Source organism: Carassius auratus, unplaced genomic scaffold (genome assembly GCF_003368295.1).
Source record: "Carassius auratus strain Wakin unplaced genomic scaffold, ASM336829v1 scaf_tig00011294, whole genome shotgun sequence".
In the NCBI taxonomy this organism is placed as follows: domain Eukaryota; kingdom Metazoa; phylum Chordata; class Actinopteri; order Cypriniformes; family Cyprinidae; genus Carassius; species Carassius auratus.
This window is the reverse complement of record NW_020524189.1, coordinates 636626-658806: the sequence shown is the minus strand read 5'-3', so window position 1 is coordinate 658806 and position 22181 is coordinate 636626. Positions and strand designations below refer to the sequence as shown.

At 37.8% G+C, this 22181-nt stretch overlaps 1 protein-coding gene across 2 annotated transcripts in view; it reads right to left on the bottom strand.

Moving 5' to 3' along the window:
- LOC113073058 (metabotropic glutamate receptor 3-like) overlaps nt 1-22181 on the bottom strand; it is a 38881-nt gene that overhangs the window by 4964 nt on the left and 11736 nt on the right. The window contains exons 2-5 of one of the 2 annotated variants that reach the window (XM_026245937.1): nt 16832-17442; nt 14300-15173; nt 2432-3507; nt 233-410 (exon numbers count right to left, since the gene is read on the bottom strand). In XM_026245937.1, coding sequence (XP_026101722.1) covers nt 233-410; nt 2432-3507; nt 14300-15173; nt 16832-17290 — 2587 coding nt within the window. In that variant the 5' untranslated portion in view covers nt 17291-17442. Of the gene's footprint in view, nt 1-232; nt 411-2431; nt 3508-4639; nt 5325-14299; nt 15174-16831; nt 17443-22181 lie in introns of those variants that run through there. The other variant, XM_026245938.1, reaches the window with a different exon arrangement.

Here is a 22181-nt window from a genome sequence, read left to right as displayed (position 1 = left end):
TGAGCTTATTACCCAGCAACGGCCGCTCAGCCGCAACTTTCCTTATGGGCTCTTACACAACTGCTCTGTGTGACAATGCTGACATTAAAATCCTCAGTGTAAATTGCCGTATCAAAGGGCTGTAATCATTACAAACCGTCTGTGTAAGCACTGCGGAATGTTCAACATTGACAAACAGTTGGCCTCGCGTGGCCTTTGCAGCATTTTCTTATTGTTTGAGTGTAGTTCTCACCGTGGGATGCGTAGCTAGTGGCCGGCCCGCTCACACTGAACCGGTTCATGTTTAACCGATGACTGGCGACATTCTTCTGAGGCTGGAACATGATGATGTGGACTTTGGGGGCAAACATGCAGCCCAGCACCACAAATCCGCTCAGACTGACAGATATACACATGGTTGTGGTTTGGACCTGAGAGAGAGAGAGGAAAAGCACAATTCATTCCCCACCCTCATTGTCTCTAATGTAATTCCCATTCATTCCCGTAATCAGAAGCTATTAGTTGTAACTACCAAGAACCCCTTGGTTATTAAAAAGGTAGAGCGCTGTTATAATAACAGTGACATTTAGCAAAGTGCTGCGTAAATAGCTTTTGATTAGAAGTCGTTAAACGTCTCCCATTAGCAACATCATTTTCCTCGCTCCAGTTTTAGATCTTCGTGTTGTTCCCCGCGGTCCCCCGTCAAGGCACACCACTGTTAGCGAAACGGATAGGAGGATGGATATACCACTAAACTGAACAGGAATTTCTCAGCCTAGGGGTATCTAGACCATCACTTACAATCCAACGCTGTTCTGCTTAAGGAACGATTTCACAGAGACCTAAATGAAGAGTATAATCGGTTTCAGTTATACCTTTATCTCATTATGACTTATCAGTGGGTTAAATAAATTCCCCATGCACATACATTCATGTCCTGCTAAAAATATGCAAACCGCTAAGCTGTTCTGTTAGTCTTGATCATATTTTCTGCGTGAGCAGAAATCTTACGAGCAGAAATCTTATGAAGCCGTTCTTATTCTGTTGTGTTTTACTCTGTCGGTTCCTAGCTCCGCATGCATTTGCAATCTGATTTCTGTATCTTTCAACTATCCTGCACTTTTACAGGCATCAGCATTCTGTGCGAACGGTCTCTGTGGGCCGCGTCCCTTGAGCAAAGAAGCTCTCTTCGCTCTTCATTGACTCTTGCCTTTTAAGACCCGTTTTCGTCCTGCTCACTGCAAGAATTCCTCTTTACGTCATCAAGCTGTCTACGTGGTCCAGTCCCTCTCTTGAGTGGAAATGCTGTTTGGGTACTTCAAGCTGGATTCACGCAGTGTGGTGAATGACAAGCTCGGTTATAGAGACTGAATCGCTCTTTGATATATTTGTTGCATCAACGAGCTATTGAGAAGTTGTCTGTTGAGGCTACATGTTTGCTGAAGATTTAAATTTGTCAACAGATTTCTGTCTGACAGTTCTGCTTACTTGGTGTGATTCCTAATACAAGTAACAGCTATCCAAACAGCAGGCGTCTTGCGTTCCCACAAGCGCGGATACAAGACAGCGTCGTCTGTTTTGCATGTTAATAGCTTTTTTTTGGTTCTGCTTTTCAGCTCAGATCAGTTTGATTCATTCTCACTAAAGCAGATTAAATCTAGCTGTGTTCAGTTAGCTTCAGGTACTTTTATTTGATTTGAGCAGTATTTCTGCTTATGTCAGACAGGACTGGGTGTGATTCAGTTAAGTAAAAAATTGGTTACCTTTAAATTCATGAGCTGGAAATGTAATCGACAACACCCCAAAGGAAGTTAAATTAAATTAGATTTGTGCAGTAACAAATACAGTTATTTTAATGTAAGTGAAAAGTTAAGTAAGATGTCCCCTACCCTCAGAATATGGGCAGAATGTCAACAGTGGGATGCTTTCTGATGGTATTTTTCATTAATATTAATTAGTTCTCTTAGACACTATTCAGATGTGTTGAATAGTATTTATTTATCAGTAATTTTGCATTTACATTTTTAAAACAACAAATATATAACATACAATATTTAGATTAAATAATTGAAACACTCAAATTTCAAAATAGATCTGTCTGTCTATAAGGCCTAAGAAACTTCTTTAAACTTTCAGACGAGGCCATCATTCAAGATCTGCCCTGACAAACCTTCCTGTTCTACTTAAAGGGAAAGTTCACCCAAAAATGAAAATTCTGTCATCATTTCATTGCAAAACGAAAAAGATACTTTGACATTGGCACCTTAACAACACTGGAGCCCAGTGTCTTTTGTGTTCCATATAAGAAAGTAAGTCATGGCATGACATGAGCATTAGTAAATGGTGACAGAATTACATTTTTGGGTGATTTATCTCCTTAAAAGTTGCACTAGTTGAATTTCAGTTCACTTTCATTGTACAGAAAGAATTACATTTAAAGTGTCAGACTTACCCTGTAGTCACTGGAGGTGACGTAGAAGATGGGCAGGAAGGCCAGCCAGATGATACAGGTGGTGTACATGGTGAAGCCGATGAACTTGGCCTCATTGAAGTTCTCTGGACACTTGCGGGTCTTGAAGGCGTAGACCGTGCAGAGGACTACCAGAACCACATCGTAGCTCAGCGACAGCAGCATGCTAGAGTCCCGTACATTACACTTCAAAATGACAGTCTGGCGTTTCTCGGGCGTTGTGAATCGCCGTGTGCCGGGCACTTCTATGAGCAGCCAGACAGACACCAACAAGAGCTGCACGGAGATCAACGACAGACAGATGAACACCTGTGAGCTGGGACTGATGAAGCGTGGCCGCTGAGCTCCGCCCTCTTTCACACCACTGAAGATGCGAGCAATGCGATTGGTCTTGGTGAGCAAGGCGGAGTAGCACACTGCGAACGAGGTGCCGAGGCCTAACCGCCGCAGCGTGCACACGATAGGGGAAGGTTTTGCAATGTATATGAAAGTCATGATGTAGGACATGAGGACACCCAACAACAGGATGTAGCACAGCTCACGACCGGATGCTTTGACCAGTGGCGTGTCGTTGTGCCGAATGAAAACAACGAAGACCATTAAGGTGCATATGAAGCCAGCGCATGCAATCGTGATGGGTCCAATGGCCCAAGCATCCTCCCACATGATGTAGTCCTCAGGAAGGTCGTAGCATCCGGTCAGGTCAGGACGGGGCCACTGGCCAGGCGCACAGGGCATGCATGTGAACTCATCTGGCAGGTATTCGTAGGGCTCGCAGGGAGTACATATCCAGCAACAGTATTCACCGGCTTGCATCTTCTTCATCTCATTAGGAGCGCAAGGGTCACTGCACTGAGACGTGGGTACGTCCCCTCCCCTCGGCCAGCCGATCAAGCCCTCATTTAGGGAAAGAGTCTCTGCCCACTCTCCAACCTGAATGTAGGTGAACTTGTCGCTGCCTGGCACAAGCTGGTAGTTGAAGATATTGTAGCGGCCCATTCCGTCACCATAAGCGTCAAACTTTACATGATTTTCCAAACCGGCAGGGGAGAACGGAGCTTGAGAGAAAATATGGGAAAGAGTTAATTCACACATATCAAGTGGAACAAAACACATGATTAACTTAAGAACAGATTAGATAGTTCCCTTTATGACTGTCTTTGGTTATTATCAGAAACATAAACGGCTACAGGCTCATGAAGCAATTATAGTAGGCAAAGAAAAGTATCATCAAATCTCTAATCAAAATGACAGCAATGTCGTTCAACTTCAAGTGGAGAACGTATCGAGGGTTAGCTGAGGAATCGGGCTGCTTTCTGTCAGGGTTTATGTGGTATTGGTTTTATCGTTCATATGAAGTCTGTCTCCCACACACCTCTGTACTGTAGCTCGGGGCTCTGGGAGGAAGCGTCCTTGGTCAGCACTATTGCAAAATAAGACATGGGCAAATGAGCACAGAGGAGCTGGTGCTTCTATCTTGCGTTTTGGCCTCAGGGAGAATGATATATTTTGAACCGGGAGAAAAGACAAGAAGAAAATGTCCCTTGAGGGATGATGGGGAAACTGTCACTACTGTATATAGGTGATTATTTTTCTATAGTGGCAAAAGAAAGAGTGAGAAGTGAAGTTGTGGAAATGTTGACAGAAGTTGTCAGTCTATCGGTCTTTCTCTGGATCGATCTATCTATCTATCTATCTATCTATCTATCTATCTATCTATCTATCTATCTATCTATCTATCTATCTATCTATCTATCTATCTATCATTTGCTTGTTCTGTCATAATCATAGTTCTATCATCTATCATAGTTAAAAATTACAAAAATTGGTAAATATCACCATATTGTTTTTTTTAATCATTTTTATAAATATAAACATGTATACAAATATGACTGAAAATCTGTCACGTGTATATATTTATATACAGTATTTATAAAAAAGAATAAAGTGCCATGTTATTTATTTGCTTATTTTTGTAATTTTAACTAAATGTAGACACACAAATAGTAGTCTGCAGCCAACCTGGTGCAAGGGATTTTCTCCGCTCAGAGTAATTGCTCAGAGGGTCTCTGAAAGCTCGCTGCTGGATGATGATTCATCAGATAAGGAAAACAGGTTAGAAGTTATGAACCCCATCATTCACAAAGATAACGTCAACGTCAACACCCGTGCCCTCACACACCTACATACCCACACACATGCAGCTGAGGTGCAATGCAATCCACACACATCTCGTCATAGTCAAGAACTTCTTCTTGTGCTGAATCAAATTAACCTTCTCTGGCCCATAGTTCATTTCTTCATAGCTCATCTGTTTGTTTCAGAATTTGATGGCATGCAACACTTGATAATGTGTAATCATCCCTCATTGGGAGCAGATGCTGAGCACACCCATGTATTAAATAAGAACCATCTGGTAACAGGATAATTAACTAATATAATTACCTGTTACAAACACTAATTGCAGTTAATTAGCTTGCGCTGAGCCTCCAAGGATATGGCCATACCTTTTGTTGGACAAATGCTTTCTATATAGGATTCATAGAGACAATCTGATGGATGGATGGTGTTAGTTAGTTAACTAGTTAGTTAGTTATATCAAGTGAGGGATGCCGTGCCATCCATTCACTAGATGGATAGATTTGTGATTATGGGAGAGGTTGAAATACATCTATCAGTGATAGATTTATGGATAGATCTGTATGATTCAAATACAGATATTAGATCATGTATAGTAAGACAGATATGGTATTATAAATGAAATATAGCTGGAATTGGTCATAATTTGAATTGATCCTCAGTTCAAAATCAGTCTCTTATTTTATGGCAGGCTACAAAAGAAAATAGTTTTTTGTTCTTTTTTTTGTACAATTTTTGAAGATATATCATAGACAAAAAGAGTAGGGTATATATTTATCATATATTGTTTGTCTGGGACAACATAAAATAATGGGTTAGCAGTGTCGATCCGAATATCTCTCTGTGCATCCCTGACAGATGTTTGCATGTTTTGTCAAGGGATGCTATAGACACAGATACAGTAAATCAACAAATCAGGCTTGTAGTCTGACGGTGCCTTAAAATAGTGTTAGGCACTTCTTTTTTTGAAAGAGAAAAACACTTTTACTACCTTAATAATCCTTTAAGTAAGACGTTTGTTGTTTGGCTCTCTGTACCGCTTCACTCAAGTTGAGTCTGCTTGTTCAGATGAATTATGCATGCAGTGACTGTTTCTGCAGGCTACAGCGTTACGCCTGTCGGTGGTGACTTGAGTCACTGATTCATTAATTCAACCGATTTGTTCCAAAATGTTGAATCATCCACACAACCGATTTCTTCAAAGTGGAAAAACTGGTCACACGTGTTTATCAGCAGTTAATCATGCGCTCAAGTGATTTGTTCAAAAACACCATTTCTTTTAGAAGGCCACTACTGTCTATTGGGCCATGGAGCAGAAATAGACAAACTAAGTAACTAACTAAGTATTTATTTAATGTATGTGTATACACAATATAGTAAATATATATTTTATTATATATTATTGTTATAAAATAGAAATAAAATCTGAAAGGTCCTGCACTTTTGACTATGATGATAACATGTTGATACTTGTTTTCAACAGAAAAGTGCTAGCTCTTGTTTATTTTATTTTTTATTTTTATTGTAGCAACTTGTGCAGTCTCTCTTTCTCAGGTGATATGTGTCAGTGTCAGAACTCTTCAAGCTCCATGGTAACATTATTTTCTGTTTTGACAGAGACACATAGAGTTGGTGATGTGACATCACGTTTGAGCATGATCCGCTTGACTCTGAGGTACCACAGCATGTCAATCTGGCATCCGAGACGTTTCCAAAATTCAGGGCTTAAAAACATCATATCTCTACTGTGCACACCTATGCAACTGACAGTCGCCATTCAGATACAGCATCCCCGTCAAGGACCCACACGCACATCCACAGACACTCACACAGCTGAGTTTGACAGTAGTGTTTTGAAGAGCTTCTTCACAGAGAAAGGGAGAGCAGAAAGAAATGATAAAGAGGTGTGTCTGAGGAGATAGCAGAGGCTGAGGACTAACTGGAGTTACACATTTAAGGATTTGTGACTTGTTTGACTAAATGAAATGACTCAGGACTCTACTTGGATTTTTGGTAGATGATGCAACAATGTTATAACAATGAATTATTTTGCATTTCGGTCTACATTTGCACGGTGCACAGTCATGCAAAAGCATGCTATTTACAGGAGTTGATCAATTTGATTTGATTTGATATTGAATAACTACATAAATATTGCTCTGTTTATCATACAGTGGAGTTGAATGGATTACAATTACGCTAACTTTAAGTCCTTCTTTGAGTTTTTGAACACCATTGACTTTCACTCTAAAAAAACAACAACAAAACAGCTGAAACCTTTTCTGAATATTTATGTTCTTCAGAAGAAAACCAGTTTGGAACAGCATGTGGGTAAGTAAATATAATATAAGTAAATTGGTAATGTAAGTAAGTAAATATATATTAACACTAACATTCAAACTTTTGCAGTCATTAAGATTTTTAAAATTAGCTTTAAAAGAAGCCTATATTATTCCCACTAAGACTGCATTTTTATGGTCAAATTTTATGAAAAATAAACAAATAATAAAATTCATATATTTTAAAATGTAATTTTTCATTTCTGTAATGCAAAGCAGAATTTTATAAAATTTTATAAAAACAGATGTGATGCGTAATTAGTTTTTCTTGTGGAAAACATGCATTTATTTAAAATTAGAATTTATTTTTACTGTCACTTAAGAATATTTTCATATATTTTTTGATTCCTAATTGACCAGGGTTAATAACGAATGTTTTTTTGTGACCTATTTGCTATATTTTAGTTTTCCTTGACAGCTGACAGAATCAGTTTTTAGATTATAATGCAGATATTTATAATTCATGAATCAGCAAGTTCATTTCCTGGAGGGAAATAAATAAGTAATATAAGGCACTTTTTGTACTGTGACATTACTTGATTCTTACACGAGGTGAGTCACTAACTTGCATTTATGGTTTACCACCTCTGGTTGTGGATGTGTTTATGACTCTGTCTAGCTATATAAATGAACAGCAGTTTGGACAGATAGCGTGGTATTGTAAGAAGGTGAGGTATAGATGCTATCCAGGCCTGACTTTCCCACATCGCTGTTTACATGACAATAAATCTTCCATAGAGCAGCAAATACACAAGCTCTTCTTTCTGTGGTGCCAGTTCAGTTTGTGTGTGTGTGTAGTGCATGTGTGTGTGTCTGTGTTAATGGTGGGTGGATGAGCGATTGCTTTGTGCATAGTGTATTATGATGTTGCTCTGGGTGTGTTAAGAATGTAAACACGGTGAAAACTCTTCTGTAGCAGCTCAGTGTCAAATGCTTTTGCTGCTCTGAAAATACACCATCGCTAAAATAACAAGCTATTGTTGTGAGGCATGATAAATATTTACTCCAGATCTGTGAATTTGAGAGGGGGCTAATTAGTTGTAAGTGATCTAGTAGATGCAGATGGAGGTGATGGTTAAATCCCAGCTTTCAGTGTGTGTGTGTGTGTGTGTGTGTGTGTGTGTGTGCTTGGTGGTGATGGTGGGCGGATGAGCAATTGTTTTGTTTTATGGTGTGTGGGTTGAAAGTGTCTGAGAAAAGGAAGAAACACAAATATCCTACTGTGTGTGTCTTGATAGCTCTTTTCCGAATTTTAGTGAGCTGCCTATCTAGACGTCATTTTGAAGCATCACAGGTGTTTCCGACACAAATGCCAACTGTTTCAAAATGTTAGTGGGACAATTATTCTGCACTTTAGATACCTGGTCATTTATACATTTTGTTTTTTATTTTTTGGGGGGTGGGGGTGATTTATAAGGATTCAGTAAGGATGCATTTAATTAAAACTGACAAAGACAGTTATAATGTTACAAAGATTTATGTTGCTAATAAATGCTGTTCTTTTGAACTTTCTAAAAATGTATTATTGTTTTAACAGCTGTTTTAACATTGCTAATCTTAAGGTATATATTAAATCAGCATATAATAATCATTTCTGAAGGGTTGTTTATGCTTAGTAGCCAATCACCTATAGCTGGCACTGAGGTAGTCATATATATGATTTATTTATTATTATTTTTTTTTTTTTGCATTGCAGTGGTCTTGCTTAATGCATTTAAAATTACATATATCTATAAATATTTATATATTTGTCATTTTACATGTACAAAACCCTACCACTGTAATGAAAAAATGGCTTACAGTTATAGTTTTAGCAATTGCTCTTTTTAACTAAGATGTTTTAACCATGTTATGCAGCACTTAGTTTCTCACGCTCTTCACATTACATGGGCCAGTCTTTCATTACAAAAATCTTTACGCGCCAGTCTCAGCTAAGACTAAGTTTGACTAAGTTGTTGTAAGTACAGTGGCTCCAGATGTACAGTATCACGTAATAAGTTCTATTTTAGTTTGGATGTTGCTTAAGAAGGCAGTTGCTAGTAGAATAGAATAGAGTTGCTGGTTGTTAGTAGAAAGCATTGAAGAACGTGCATTTTTGGAATACAAGGGTGAACATCTAGTGTGTGTTTGTTGCTTGGTGTCTAAATGAGTGTGGCCAATGGAAGTACTGACAGAACTCCCCCTGTAACCCTACTGGATTACCTCACCACTTGATGCCATGTGGCGACCTAATTGCTATAGCAACAGTATGTTGCCACAGTGTGTTAGGGTATTCAAGGAGTCGGGGCTCTTGGAGATGTGACAGGCTCCTTACAGCACAGAAAAAGTCTGACGCAAAGGGTAAGGTTTTTACAAAACACACCTGACAAGAGGAGCTGTCTGTGAATAGCACTTTGTGACATTCAGCTAACCGCTTCTAACACTTTTAACATGCAATAAGCCATAAACACTAGGGATGGGCAAATCGATCCTGAAGTATCGATATCTTGATACTGATGCAAGTATCGAAAGTATCGATGCTCAAATAAAAAGTATTTATTAAAAAAAAAAATGTATTTACCAGTGATAAGGTTTATTAAAAAAATAATTATAATAATGGCTACAATATGCTTTAAATTGGACGAATAACCTATGTTAGCAAATAATTGTGTGGAAGGGATTTTCCTGCTCATCTGAACATATGCAAATGTTGCAAGGCAGAATCAATCAATTACAGAGAGCATTCAGTCACTTCCGACCAGTGTTAATTTTGACACGAAATTTTAATTTAGTTTTAGTCTTAGTCTTTTGACTATAATTCTTTTTAGTTTTAGTCAAATTTTAGTCATCTGATTTGTTTTAATTTTAGTCTTATTTTAGTCGACTAAAATTGCTTGGTATTTTAGTCGACTAAAATTGCTTGGTATTTTAGTCGACTAAAATAAGACTAAAATCAATAACAGATTTACTAGACAATTTTTTACAGCTGGTATAGGAAACAAACTTAACCAAAATATATAAAACACAAATTCAACTTTATTTCAACACAACTGTGTCTTTATTTCGATTCAAAAGCTTTTATGCAGCAACAAACACTGTCATGATAATGTAAACAATAACTAGCTGCCAATTGACCATCAATAAAAGAAAAATAAAGTTAGGTCCAGGACCTTAAAGCTTACAGCTGAGCTGAACAATAAGTGCATACATTTAAAGTAAGTATTTAATAAGTTGGCAGCTAGGTGGATAAAAAAAGTAACAAGATTTTATAAGGTATTCATTTGTCTAGCAATATTGTATGTTTTAAATACTACAATATTGCTAGATTTGTATGTATAATGATAGGATGTGAACATTCATGTTTCACATGACTAATATAGAAATATTTGTGATATTGTCAACAAGTAGAACATTATAAAATATACTAAACATTAGTATTAATCAAATGTATTTATCATGATATTACGTATTAGAATTTGATTTTATTTGAAGAAGGGGCTATTTTACAGTACTTTTCAGTTCGTAATATTTAATGCTACAACATCTACGCACTGCACTATTCCAATTTTCCTTAGCTCAATAAACAAAAGAACATCGTTGTAAAATTACATTTGAGAAAATGTCCGGGTGGCTCGTCTGTAAATGTCTTTTCAAATTGGTTGTGTTCTTGCCACGAATGAGCGCTCTGCGTGCTTTACACTTTGTTTTGTTTTGTTCGTCGTCAAACGTGAAGTGAGCTGTGGACATTTTGTCGCTCTTTTAGACAGTAGGGACTTTAAGCAACAGCTGCGAATGGAACGGCTACAGCGACCGGAAGTTTGCCGTCACACCGCTGTAGCCAAGAACGTAAAAGTCACTAAGCAACGGTATAACAGAACAGCGCAACGCAGCATTAATTCATTTATTGAGATCCAAAAAAATATATAATTTAAAAAAGCAAGAGAAGGATTGCTTTTGGCGTTAAATGACAATCTTTTGTCAGAAGAGGAGTTTTTAATATTGTATGATGTAAATAAGTCTAAAAACATAACATTTATTTACCTAACCTCTCACGTTGTAGCGACTCTGGCAAATCAGCTGTTCTCCCGTAGTAGACCTTTAAATTAGAACGTCATAAAGTAGCAGTTAAATTCGCGCAGGCGCAATACAACGCCAGAATGGCGTTGCCGTTCCACCAGAGGCTGTTGCTTAAAGTCCCTATCACCTCTTCGAATGCCGACTTCCCGGGAGCTCATAAAAACTGAAAACCTTCGCTTCACGTCTCAATAAGTCAGGCTCTGATTGGTTCTCTTCTCTCATGCAGTCTGTTCTGTTTTGCCGGTTCTTTTGCTCATTCCTCGCATCTCTCCCGTCTGCTGATTTGATTTTCGTCACAGTCTATTTTCGTCTCATCCTTTATTCGTTGACGATAATGTCAATCAATTTAGTCATAGTTTTAGTCTCCATCAGTGCCTTCTATTTTAGTTTTCGTTTCGTTTTCGTCGGCAAAAATATATTCGTGACGAAAATAATGACGAAAATATTTAGTCAACGAAATTAACACTGCTTCCGACAGTGTATTTAAATAGAGCCTATAATAAGAAAGCATTTATGTTTTTGGAAAAGGCAGCCCAGAACAACGCAGAAAAAAACATAGGCTATATGTTTGAGTAATTTGACAATAAACCTATTGAAATTGTATCCTTGTTTGTGCAGTACATTTATTTAAATTTTAATGTTAAAAGTTCAAATGAAGTTCATATTGCTCATGTACTATTCTGTATTGTTAATGTAAATCATACACTCTATGAATAAAAAGGTTGCATTTTATGCATGCAACAGCCTATTACTGGCGGTCCCTTATGACAATAAACCATAGTTACCACTACAGTAAACATAATTTAACGATGTGTAAACAAAATATAATCTAGTTGCAATTAAAGTGTATTGAATGTTAAAATGCATTTCACATATAAAGTTAAGTAGATATTATTACCCATTGTACTCATAATAATTCAATACATTTCATAATCTAAAAGTTAAGTTTAGATGTATCATATCTGTATCGATTTAGACGATACTTGTCATTAAAAGTATCGGTATTGTGTCGAAAACAAAATATGTGGTATCGCCCATCCCTAATAAACAGGTCTTGCTGGAAGAATGTTCTAGAAGGAAGTGGAACAAAACAATAAAAACTCAAAAATGTATAAAAAATATAATAGTATCTCAATAATACTAAAATGTCACAGTTCTGGAATATAACAGAAGATATTTTGAGAAATGTCTCAAAATCAATGGATTCCAATATTGTTTGGTTCCCAGTCTCTTATTCTCACCTGTCTCTTATACTCTTTTTTAAATGATTTTTTTACTCAATATATGTGTGTGTTATTCATTTTAATGCTTATTAGAATACATTTTACCCAAAAATAATATTTTATGTTTCACAGAAAAAAGAAAGAAATACAGATTTGCAACAACATGGGGGTGAGTAAATGATACACAGTGTTAATTTTTTTGTGTGTGAAAAACCCGATTCCAAACTCCCAACTCGCTAGGTACTGGAACAGAGCAAATGTTAATATCAAGTGTAGGCTGTAGTCTGTAGTTGAAGTAGGCTGCCACCGGTCATGCAAAATGCCAAAAGGTGTGCATCCGAGTCCTGAAAACCAACCAGAGGAATGACAAACAGACTCAGGTCCGCACCAAAAGCTCTAGTGAAAGCACCTTTAGTAATAATAGGCTCTTCACAGATAGAAAGAAAGCTAGAGAAGGGGCAGCTGTGTGAACTTTGTGAGTCAGAATGCTAGATAGTGCAGAGGGATTTAATTCTTCACTGTAGGGAGGAGAATGTAAACTGTAAATCGTTCTGGGCTTCTCTTCTCTTCTCTTGCATCTTTCCTCTGTTTCTCTCTTTCTCTATATTGCAGATCATCTATACCAACACCCTTCTTTTGATTCCAAGCACATCTACAATTATTCTCACTCCACATTCTCCTCCATTCTGTCTTTTCTGTCTCTCTCTCTACCTCCATCTCCTCAGTCTGCATGATGATGACGTTTTTTTCCCGTCCTGTTCTCCTGCATGGCTTGCCTCCTGCCTCCCTCTCAATCGCCCCAGACAGCAAACCCCACACGTCTTTGATTCTGCGCTTGAAAAATGAAGATGGTGAACTTCAAAGAGAATGTTCTTCTGCTGATGCGTACCAGCCCACTCTACCTCTCTCCCATCATTTTATCTGCCCAATCTTTCGCTCGCTTTCTCCCTTTCTTGCTCTTTGTGTCTCTTTCTCTCTTTTCTGTGTGTGAAACTAGCGCTACCTCCCTCTGTTAGTCTGTTTTTGATGCATACACATGCACACATATGCACTGTACAGAAAGTACTGTGGCGGTACAGTGATAGTATCAGATGATAAAAACCTGGTATTTTAAGATATACCATGTAGGTTTCATGGCACAATTTTTCATGTAGTTTTTGTGTCTTTCATATATATATATATATATATATATATATATATATATATATATATATATATATATATAAAATGACAGTAAAAAACATTTAAAATGCTACAAACCATTTCTTTGTACCATAATATTCTGAAAAAAGTAACACGTTTTTTTCATATTGAGCAGCACAACTGTTTTCAATATTAATATTAATATTAAGACAATGGTATTTATTTACATCTCTCTGTAGCCTCTTTCCTCTCAAATTAAGAAATTTCAGCACTAATCAATATTTAACGTCCATTTATTCATTTATTTGGAAAATATTCATGTAATCAAATAAATTATGCACAGTGTGCTGGTCATTATTGCAAAATTACCCCCCCCCCCCACACTTCAGGGTGATATAAGACCACTCTGTTTCATGTAAGGGTCTTGATTACCAGTTGAGGTTTATTTTTCATCTCTACATGATCCCTTATGTATTCATTATGCAGTGTTTGAGTATAATGTAATTGTGCTGCTGTTGCCATCATCTCTGTTTGGCATAGTCAGAATTCTCTGCATCTTTTCCTCCTCTAAACTTCCAGCTATCGTTCGCTCTCTCCCTCTGTGAGTTTGTCTTTGAATGAGTTTGTGCATAGTCAGATAAGTGCGGCATAATCCCATCTACTTGCTACGCCAACCTGAGCATGCTGAGCACTTTTACATAGTTTATTTTTACCTGCCTCTCTCCTTTAGCTGTCAGTCAATGCTGAGCTTTCAGTGACACTGACAGAAGATGCTCGACTCCTGCCTCATTCTCCTAGTAGCAATCAAGACACACAGCGTCTCTAATTACAGAGCCTGTAAACCTGTCTTTTCAGAACCACGGAGAGTGACACAAATACACCATAAACAACGTAAACTTGCATGGTGCTAGACTGAGAGAAACTGTGAGAAGAAAAATAAAGCAGGTTACCTCTAAAGTTGACGTGGAGTAGGAAGTCCCGGTAGAGTTTTCTGCCGTCAAGACTCCTCATGGCGTCGCACAAGCGTGTGGTGTTGGCACAAAGAGTCCGTTGCATTCGATGCAAGGCGTGTGCCATGGCGTATACGGCATTTACGACAAACATGATCTTTGATTCTGGCTCAAAATTTGACTTGTCGACGGTCAGTTCTGGGTCACAAGGTGGCTTTGGGGTTCCCGCCCCTGCTGCCGAAGCACCGCCCAATGAACACTGAAACTTTTGCTCCCAGAAGTCTTTGAACCAAGGGTTGCGGTGATTATTAAGGGGCGTGAGGCTCTGGAAATACCGGTTGAACTCTGGTATAGGCTGAGCCGCAAGCTCCAACGTGATCGCACCATCCGCCGTGAATTCGTTCCCTTTGACGATGCTCTCTTGCGCCCCCCATCCGTCACTCGCCACCCAGAGGAAAGATGCATTGAGGCGGGCGGCAGCAGCGATGAGTTCTCGTGCATCGTCGCTACGCAAAAACAGCACTGCCACACGGGCTGTGGGCTTCTGTAGAAGCTGACGAACCACCGCCTCATACGAAGAGCGTTTCGCACTCGAACGCCCCACTTTTTCCGAAGTAGCGATACAGATGTTTCTTAAACGGGCTTGTTGCTCGAAGGCTTCAATTCCTGTTTCTCCGTAGTCACCCTCTGAGGCAACGGTGGAAACGTAGGTCCAGTTGAAGGCACGCAGGATCTCTGCCATGGCCTTGGCCTGGTAAAAGTCTGGCGGGACGGTGCGTGCAAAGTAGTCATAGCGAGATTTGTCGCTGAGTTTGGCACTGGTACTGGCGTAGCTGATCTGAGGTATCTGAAATAGCCGCAGCAGGTTGGCAACCTGGCAGAAACACACGCACAAACATATAAAGCATTACAAACCCTGTTTCCATCAATAAATCAGGAGAAGTCAAGTCAAAAACTCAGGAAAAAGACAGTGAGAGGGAACAAGAAGAAAGATTATGGATTTTGGAACTGATAGAGGAAGTCAGCTTTTGCTGAGACTCAAATGGGGAGAGGGTTATTCAAAATAATGCTAACTCCCATGGTTCTGTCACCAGTGGTAGTAGAAAGCAACAATGCACAACACACACAATAGTATAGCCGCAGTGCTAATCCGTGCATGTACACGAAGAAAGGAGAGAGCAAACTAGATTTACACAAGCGAATGGAAACGGGTGGCGCAGAGTTTTATTTGAGGACGGCCCTCTAAATAATGGATTGAGTTCTTCATAGTTGGTCAGGAAAAAGAGCTGTGTTGTTTTTTTGTCAAGTAGGTTTCTAGAGGGTGAAGAACAAATTTGTGATTAACAAAGCCGGAATTGAAAATAATTCAGTAATATTGGTGAATTGATCCAAACTGTACACAAATGAAATAGGTTTATTAAGGTGACTGTGCTCAAAAAGTGAACTGGAAGATCTCAAGGGGGGGTAATTTTAGTGTACAGGAGTACATGAGCTAATTAAACTCCGATTTGAACTTTTTTTTGCAACTTTTTCATTGCATACATTGATTTACAATAATTTGTTAAATAAGACTATGTTTAATCCATTTGTTTGGGACTATATGGAACACTGTATAAATATATATATATTTTTTTATGAATTAAATAGTTTTTTTATTTATTATTAATTTATATGACCCATCTATGTTTATTTAGCTTAATAATAATAATAAAATTATATATATATATATATATATATATATATATATATATATATATATATATATATATATATATATATATATTATTTTTAATATGGTTGTTTCCTTATTTCTTGTAGTGCTCATTCATTTATTTATTCAATAAACAGTTTAGTTAAAGTAGTTGAAGTGCGTTTGTTCCCATAGATCTGTTCAGGCATGACATAAACTTGAAGTTTGTTTATTACTTACACTTATACACACACACATAAATGTAGATAAATCAGTGATAACTGGAGTATGTTTTGCTATTTCAAAAATACTGTTACTAGAAAATACTATTTCAGTCTTTTAGTCTCCATCACTTGCTGTTTCTTTGTAATTTAATTTACATAATTTGTTATTTTTCATTTTCAAACTATTGTTGAGTGAAAATAGTTTATTTCAGCCATTATTTCAGTGTACCTACCTTCTTTATTTATTGATTTCTTTAGATATTTGCACGTTTTCGTAAATGATACAAAATCATATTTCAAATGTGAAATTTAAGCTTTTTAACCTAAGTTGCTAACAATATTTATTCCACATAAAAATATTATTATATTTAAATATATTATTTTAATGATTTTTTCATTATTATATTTTTTTTGTAAAAACTTAGAAATTGCTAAATTATCTATTTCTGATGAAGAAATTTATTATATATAGTGTAGTAATATTTTTAATGCTCTGTTAAAGTAGACGTATGTAATGTGATCTGGCATGTTGCGTGGTAGTGCATTTGCAAAAACTCATTAAAATTGATTAAATTGTATTGTTTTGTGTACATTTAGATTAAATTGACTGGTTCTGACCTGTATGGAGACACTGCTAAAAGATCCCCCAATGACACCGGCAATGGCCAGCGGACTGTCTTCCTGAAGAGCGTATGATCCATCAGGACAGATGAACTCCGTATCATCCACTTTAGTAAGCGAAGCCCTAACAAACTCCAGCGCCTGTTCCAGAGCATAGGTGTCCCTCGAGCAGGTGTCCAGGATGTGGACACCCAAAGCCACACCTGGTAGCAGACCTACATCCTGGTTGATCTGATCTATGGCGAAGAGCATTGCCTCAAGCCGCTGGATGCCTCGATCTTCATTGATCCGGCCACATTCATCCATGCCCATGCCCTTCTCATGGATGGGGAAGAGGCCACCAAGAACCAGGTCCCCGTCGATCTTAATTTCTTTGCGGGGAGAGTCTCCACTGGAGAGCAGGACCCCGGTACCCAGAAGCACCGGGAGCAGGGCACGGATCGCAGACCACATCATTTAAGGGAAGAAGATTGAGGAGGTGTAATGGTCAGGTGGGGAAAGAGAGGGTGAAAGGTGGGCGTCAAGGAACTGAGAGAGGCATGAAGGGGAAGCAGGGAGCTCTGTCTGGTTACTCATGGAGATCCAAAGCACTGGCTTTAGCCTTTGAACTGCAAAGAAACACACAGAGAGAAAGAGACACTATAAGGCAAGGAAACAGAGAAAGTGTTGAAATATAAATGTGAGAAATCCTAATGCTCAATATGGCAGCTGTAGGACTACCTGCCTTTCAGTTAAAAGTTTGTTTACTGCAGACAGCACATAAACTGGACCAGCCTGAAAAAATACAGGTTGTTCTTAGCCTTAGGAGCAAATCGTATTTGAAATATGGAAGTGGTATATAATCTTGACAAACAGTTTTGGAGATTTCAGACTTATCCCAGTCAGGTAGTTACTAAGAATATTAGATTTATGTACTTATTTACCTATTTTTTTCATTTACATAATTTATTTATTTCGATATTTGGATATTTTGTTTTTAATACATAAATTACACAAAATCATACCTCAAATGTGTATTTTAAAGTTTTTTTTTTTTAAACATAAGTTCCTAACAAGTTGCTGTGGAAGAAGAACTGCAATAGTTGCCTGGCCCTTATGAGTTTCTTTCTTCTGCTGAACTTAAAGAAAGATATTTTAAAGAATGTGTGTAACCAAACAGTTGCTGGTCTCCATTCACTTCCATAGTACGGAAACAAAATCCTATGGTAGTCAATAGGGACCAAATCCTGTTTGGTTACACACTTTCTTCAAAATCTTCTGTCGTGTTAAGCAGAAGAAGGAAATTCATATGTGTTTTGAACAACTTGAGGATGAGCAAATGATGACATGAGTTAAATTTTTGAGTGAACTATCCCTTTAATTAATGTAAAAAAATTGAATAGTTGTCTGATTCGTAAAGCATTTTGGTATTTGGTTTATAAAATACATGCTTAATACAAGTTTACAAGATACTTGATATGTGTTTGCTATATTAAAATACATGTTTATCGTATAACTTTGCAATTATGTAGTAGAACAGTATGTCCAAGTATCTTATAGCATTGCTTATCACAGACCTTATTTTACAGACCTTATTAAATCCCAAAGGAAATTCCAGAGGGAACGTGTAGGTCAAAAATCCTAAATCTCTTCTGGGTTTTTGGACTACCACCTGAACAGCTCCATTACCTGCATATACTGTAGGAGAATCTAGCCAGGGGCGTTTCAAACCTTGCTTGAACTGAATTAAATAGGCTTTTGTTAGTCATATGAAGAGACTCAGACTTGAGCATTAGACATTTCAGAGCTCTCCTGGGTTTTTTAGGGTCAGTTTGTTCTCTGTAATCACAGTGTTCAATTTAGAGCTGAAAAAAGATTGTCTGCAAAACCAACATGCCAAAAGTACAACATGAACGCGCAGACAAACTAATCTCAACAAATTCACCCAACACCAGCTCCTCGGTGCCTTCCGTACCCTTACCAACAAATTTGTCAAAACAGATTCTCAAGGATGGAAAACACATGAGAAACATAAATTAATCAGCACAGAAGCGCAGACAGATGATGCAACTGTTTCGCTGACAGAGAAAAAAAAATTCCACTGATGTTATTTATTTTATATTAGTTTACAGTTTTTTTTAACCCTTGATTCCCTAAAAGAAATATGCTAATCAGGTAATTACGTTAACATCAACACATTTAATTTAATTTATTACTGCTTCTGTGATCAATAGAAAATTTATGCAGGTGTCTCTTTTTGAATACTACATTGCCGCCTGTATTTTTGCACCTTCATTTGCTTAATTAGAATGAGCTAAAGCAACATAATTCAAAATAATTAAACATAATGAAATTAAATAGTGATAGTAAGTTCAAGAATTGTTGCTTAGCTCATTGTAATTGAGTAAACAGCTGCACTTTTAATATCGTGATCTCAAACAAAATTATTTTGCCCAGATTAAGTTCCATTCTGCTGTGTGGAAATGTCATAAATTTATAAGCCTAGTGAACTGTTTTGAGTCTGTGTTAAAGCACTAAATTCGACAGTGCATGCCGTAGTATTACGCAAGCGCAGATTGTGCCTCGTTAATCTGAATAGTGATTTAGTGAATTATGTTTTTTACACTGAAATCTGTGCAACGGTTTGTGAATTCACCTGAGAAAATCATGTCTGTGGAGTGTGGAGAGTGTGAGAAACTATTGTAAAGCTAAATCCCCATTATGTCCTGTTATGTAACATCTTTTGCTTCCCTTCCTCAAATGAGCGTGAATGTTTCTTCCGTGTCAGTATGGAGTTGATTTCCCCCTTGTTAATGGAGCTCAGATGACAGAGGTATGAAATACTAATTAAATCCTGAACCTACGACTTTTAGAAAATGCTACAGATTTAACTGTCGGATAAATAGCTTCTCCGAGAGCTAAGCGAAAGGCACTAATTGTTAAATCTGATGCTGGGTATGTGTGTCTCACAGCCTTGATTTCTAAGCCTTCTTTTTTTATTTTAGGGCTTAGGAAAAAATGTCTCTAATCTGATTCCCTCTTCCACATTTCCTTGCAGAAGGGTGGGCGAGCGCAGGCAGTGGTAGCGACGTAGAATGGGGTTGGGGATTGTTGGATTTAAGCGGTGTGTGAGATGTCTTGCCGGGTTGCCACAGAACTGGCAGCTACACAAAGGCTCACAGCCTGGCCCGGAGATGCCTCCAAGACTGGATAACACTCAACCGCAGTGATGCTATCTTCACCGTGTGATGCAACATAAAGCACAACACACAGGCCTCTGGCAGAATCGCACTAACGGCAGCTTTCCTCATTATCTTCTTCCATGATTCAGTCTGCCAGCCGAACAGCAACAATAGTGCTCTCGCTGGGCAAAAGCTACACGGCCGCCGTCGGTTTAAAGTGCCTCCACTTGCTCGTGCTCTTCCTCTCTCCTCAGAGGTCAGCGGGAGATCTGGAGGGCCGGAGGAGAGGGGAGGGAGAGCGCTTTCTGCTTTGATGACAGACTCTTGGACTCTTCAGAAGTGGACTGGTGTTGTTTTAACACACTGAATCTCTGGGGCCACAGTGGGCGCGAGAAAATTCATGCCCGCTTCCCCCCTCACACCCTGACGCTGAGCATAACTGAGTGACAATGTGTGATGCCCTGTCAGACATCATCCACTAGTTGAAATGGGCTCTCTATCATCTATCCATTCATCCATCCATCCATGATTCTATTTGTCATATTATATGTAAGGCCTAAAAAACCTATAAGCTTCATTTGCTCAGCATCAAGCATGAGTTCTGTTGAACATAAAGATATTTTGAAGAATGTGGGTAACCAAACAGTCGCTGGTCCCCATTCACTTCCATAGTATGGGGAAAAAAATATACGGAAATTAATGGGAACCAAAAACTTCAAAATATCTTCTTTCGTGTTAAGCAGAAGGAGAAAATTCATACAGGTTTGGAACAAATTGGGGGCAAGTAATTTGTGACAGATTTTTCATTTTTGGGTGAACTATTCCTTTAAGAACTGCAATTTAAAAAGCCGTCTCAATGGTCCATTTTAGTGGACATGAATTTTTTTTTTTTTTTTTTTTTATTAAATGAAGAAAATATCAGTGAAGAAATAATGCAGAAAAAAAATGTTTAGTAAGCAAATAAAGATTCTTTACATAATGTATGATTTGTTAGTGTACATTATTTCAAAGAACAACATCAAAATGTCATGCTTGTGAAAAGACATTCGTTTATTTTTTCAGCCCTTCAAACACCTGTCATATACAGTGCAGTTTTAATGATCCAGGCACTTCCTAACAGATGAAATAATTATATAACTCTGTAAATATGTCTGTCTTAAATCAGTGGGAATATAATAACCATGCAGATGTATGTTATTATACACAAAGGGAGCCCCTGTGCATAATTTGTGCTAATTAATTATTTACATTCTCTGCCAAGTTCAAATCTAATGTTCAGAACAGGTGACAAATGTGAGAGAAAAAAATCATTTCACATTTCATAACCATATGAATTGAAGTAAAAAAATAACTTTAATGAGTTTTGATCATTAAAAATCTAATTTAGATAGGATTTTATCTCTAAATAGTACATCACGCCGTAAATCGATCCAGAGGCAGAAAAAAAGTGATCAACAACAAAATTCAAGGTCAGACTAACCCCGAACATCTTTAAATTAGTTATGATATTCATCAAGACGCTCATTATCAAATCAATCAAACAGGTCTGATTTTAACACAATTCCCCAGAATGCATTTTCGTTCCTTCCCTCAACCACCTACTGTAGCCTATCTTTAAGCAGTTCTTCATGGCTAATCATGTTAATTGTTAATTAGTTAAGAGGGGTAGGACAGAAGAGCGGTACGGGGCGTTTTTGGGTACAGAGAGGTTCAGGAATTAATTGGATTTTGCTCGCAGGCAGTTCCTTAACAGCATGCCTAAATCAAACAGTCAGCTCGAAGAAATCAATTGCAAATTCCAGTGCCAAAAAAAAAAAAGAGAAAAAGAAGTTATCCCTTTTTCCAAGCAACAATGCTCTTCATCCGTAAAAACTATTAAATTTGTTTTGCTAGCTTCGAGGGCCACAAAGAATATACTGTAGTGAGTGTGTTGCAAGAAGAATTATTTTGTCATGGTGCAATTATTTAGTCTTTATTGAAGAGAATGTGGATCCTCTTGAGACAGCATACTTTCTATTAAATTGCATACAGTGCTTTTACAAGAATTCAGGAATAATAGCAGAGTTTCAAAAGAAAGGATGGCCCGGGGCCAGTGTGAGAGCGTTTCAGACCAGTTGACAAAACTGTCACTGCAAGCATTGTCAATGCTTTTAATGCATGTGTATATGTTTTTATACCTTTCAAAT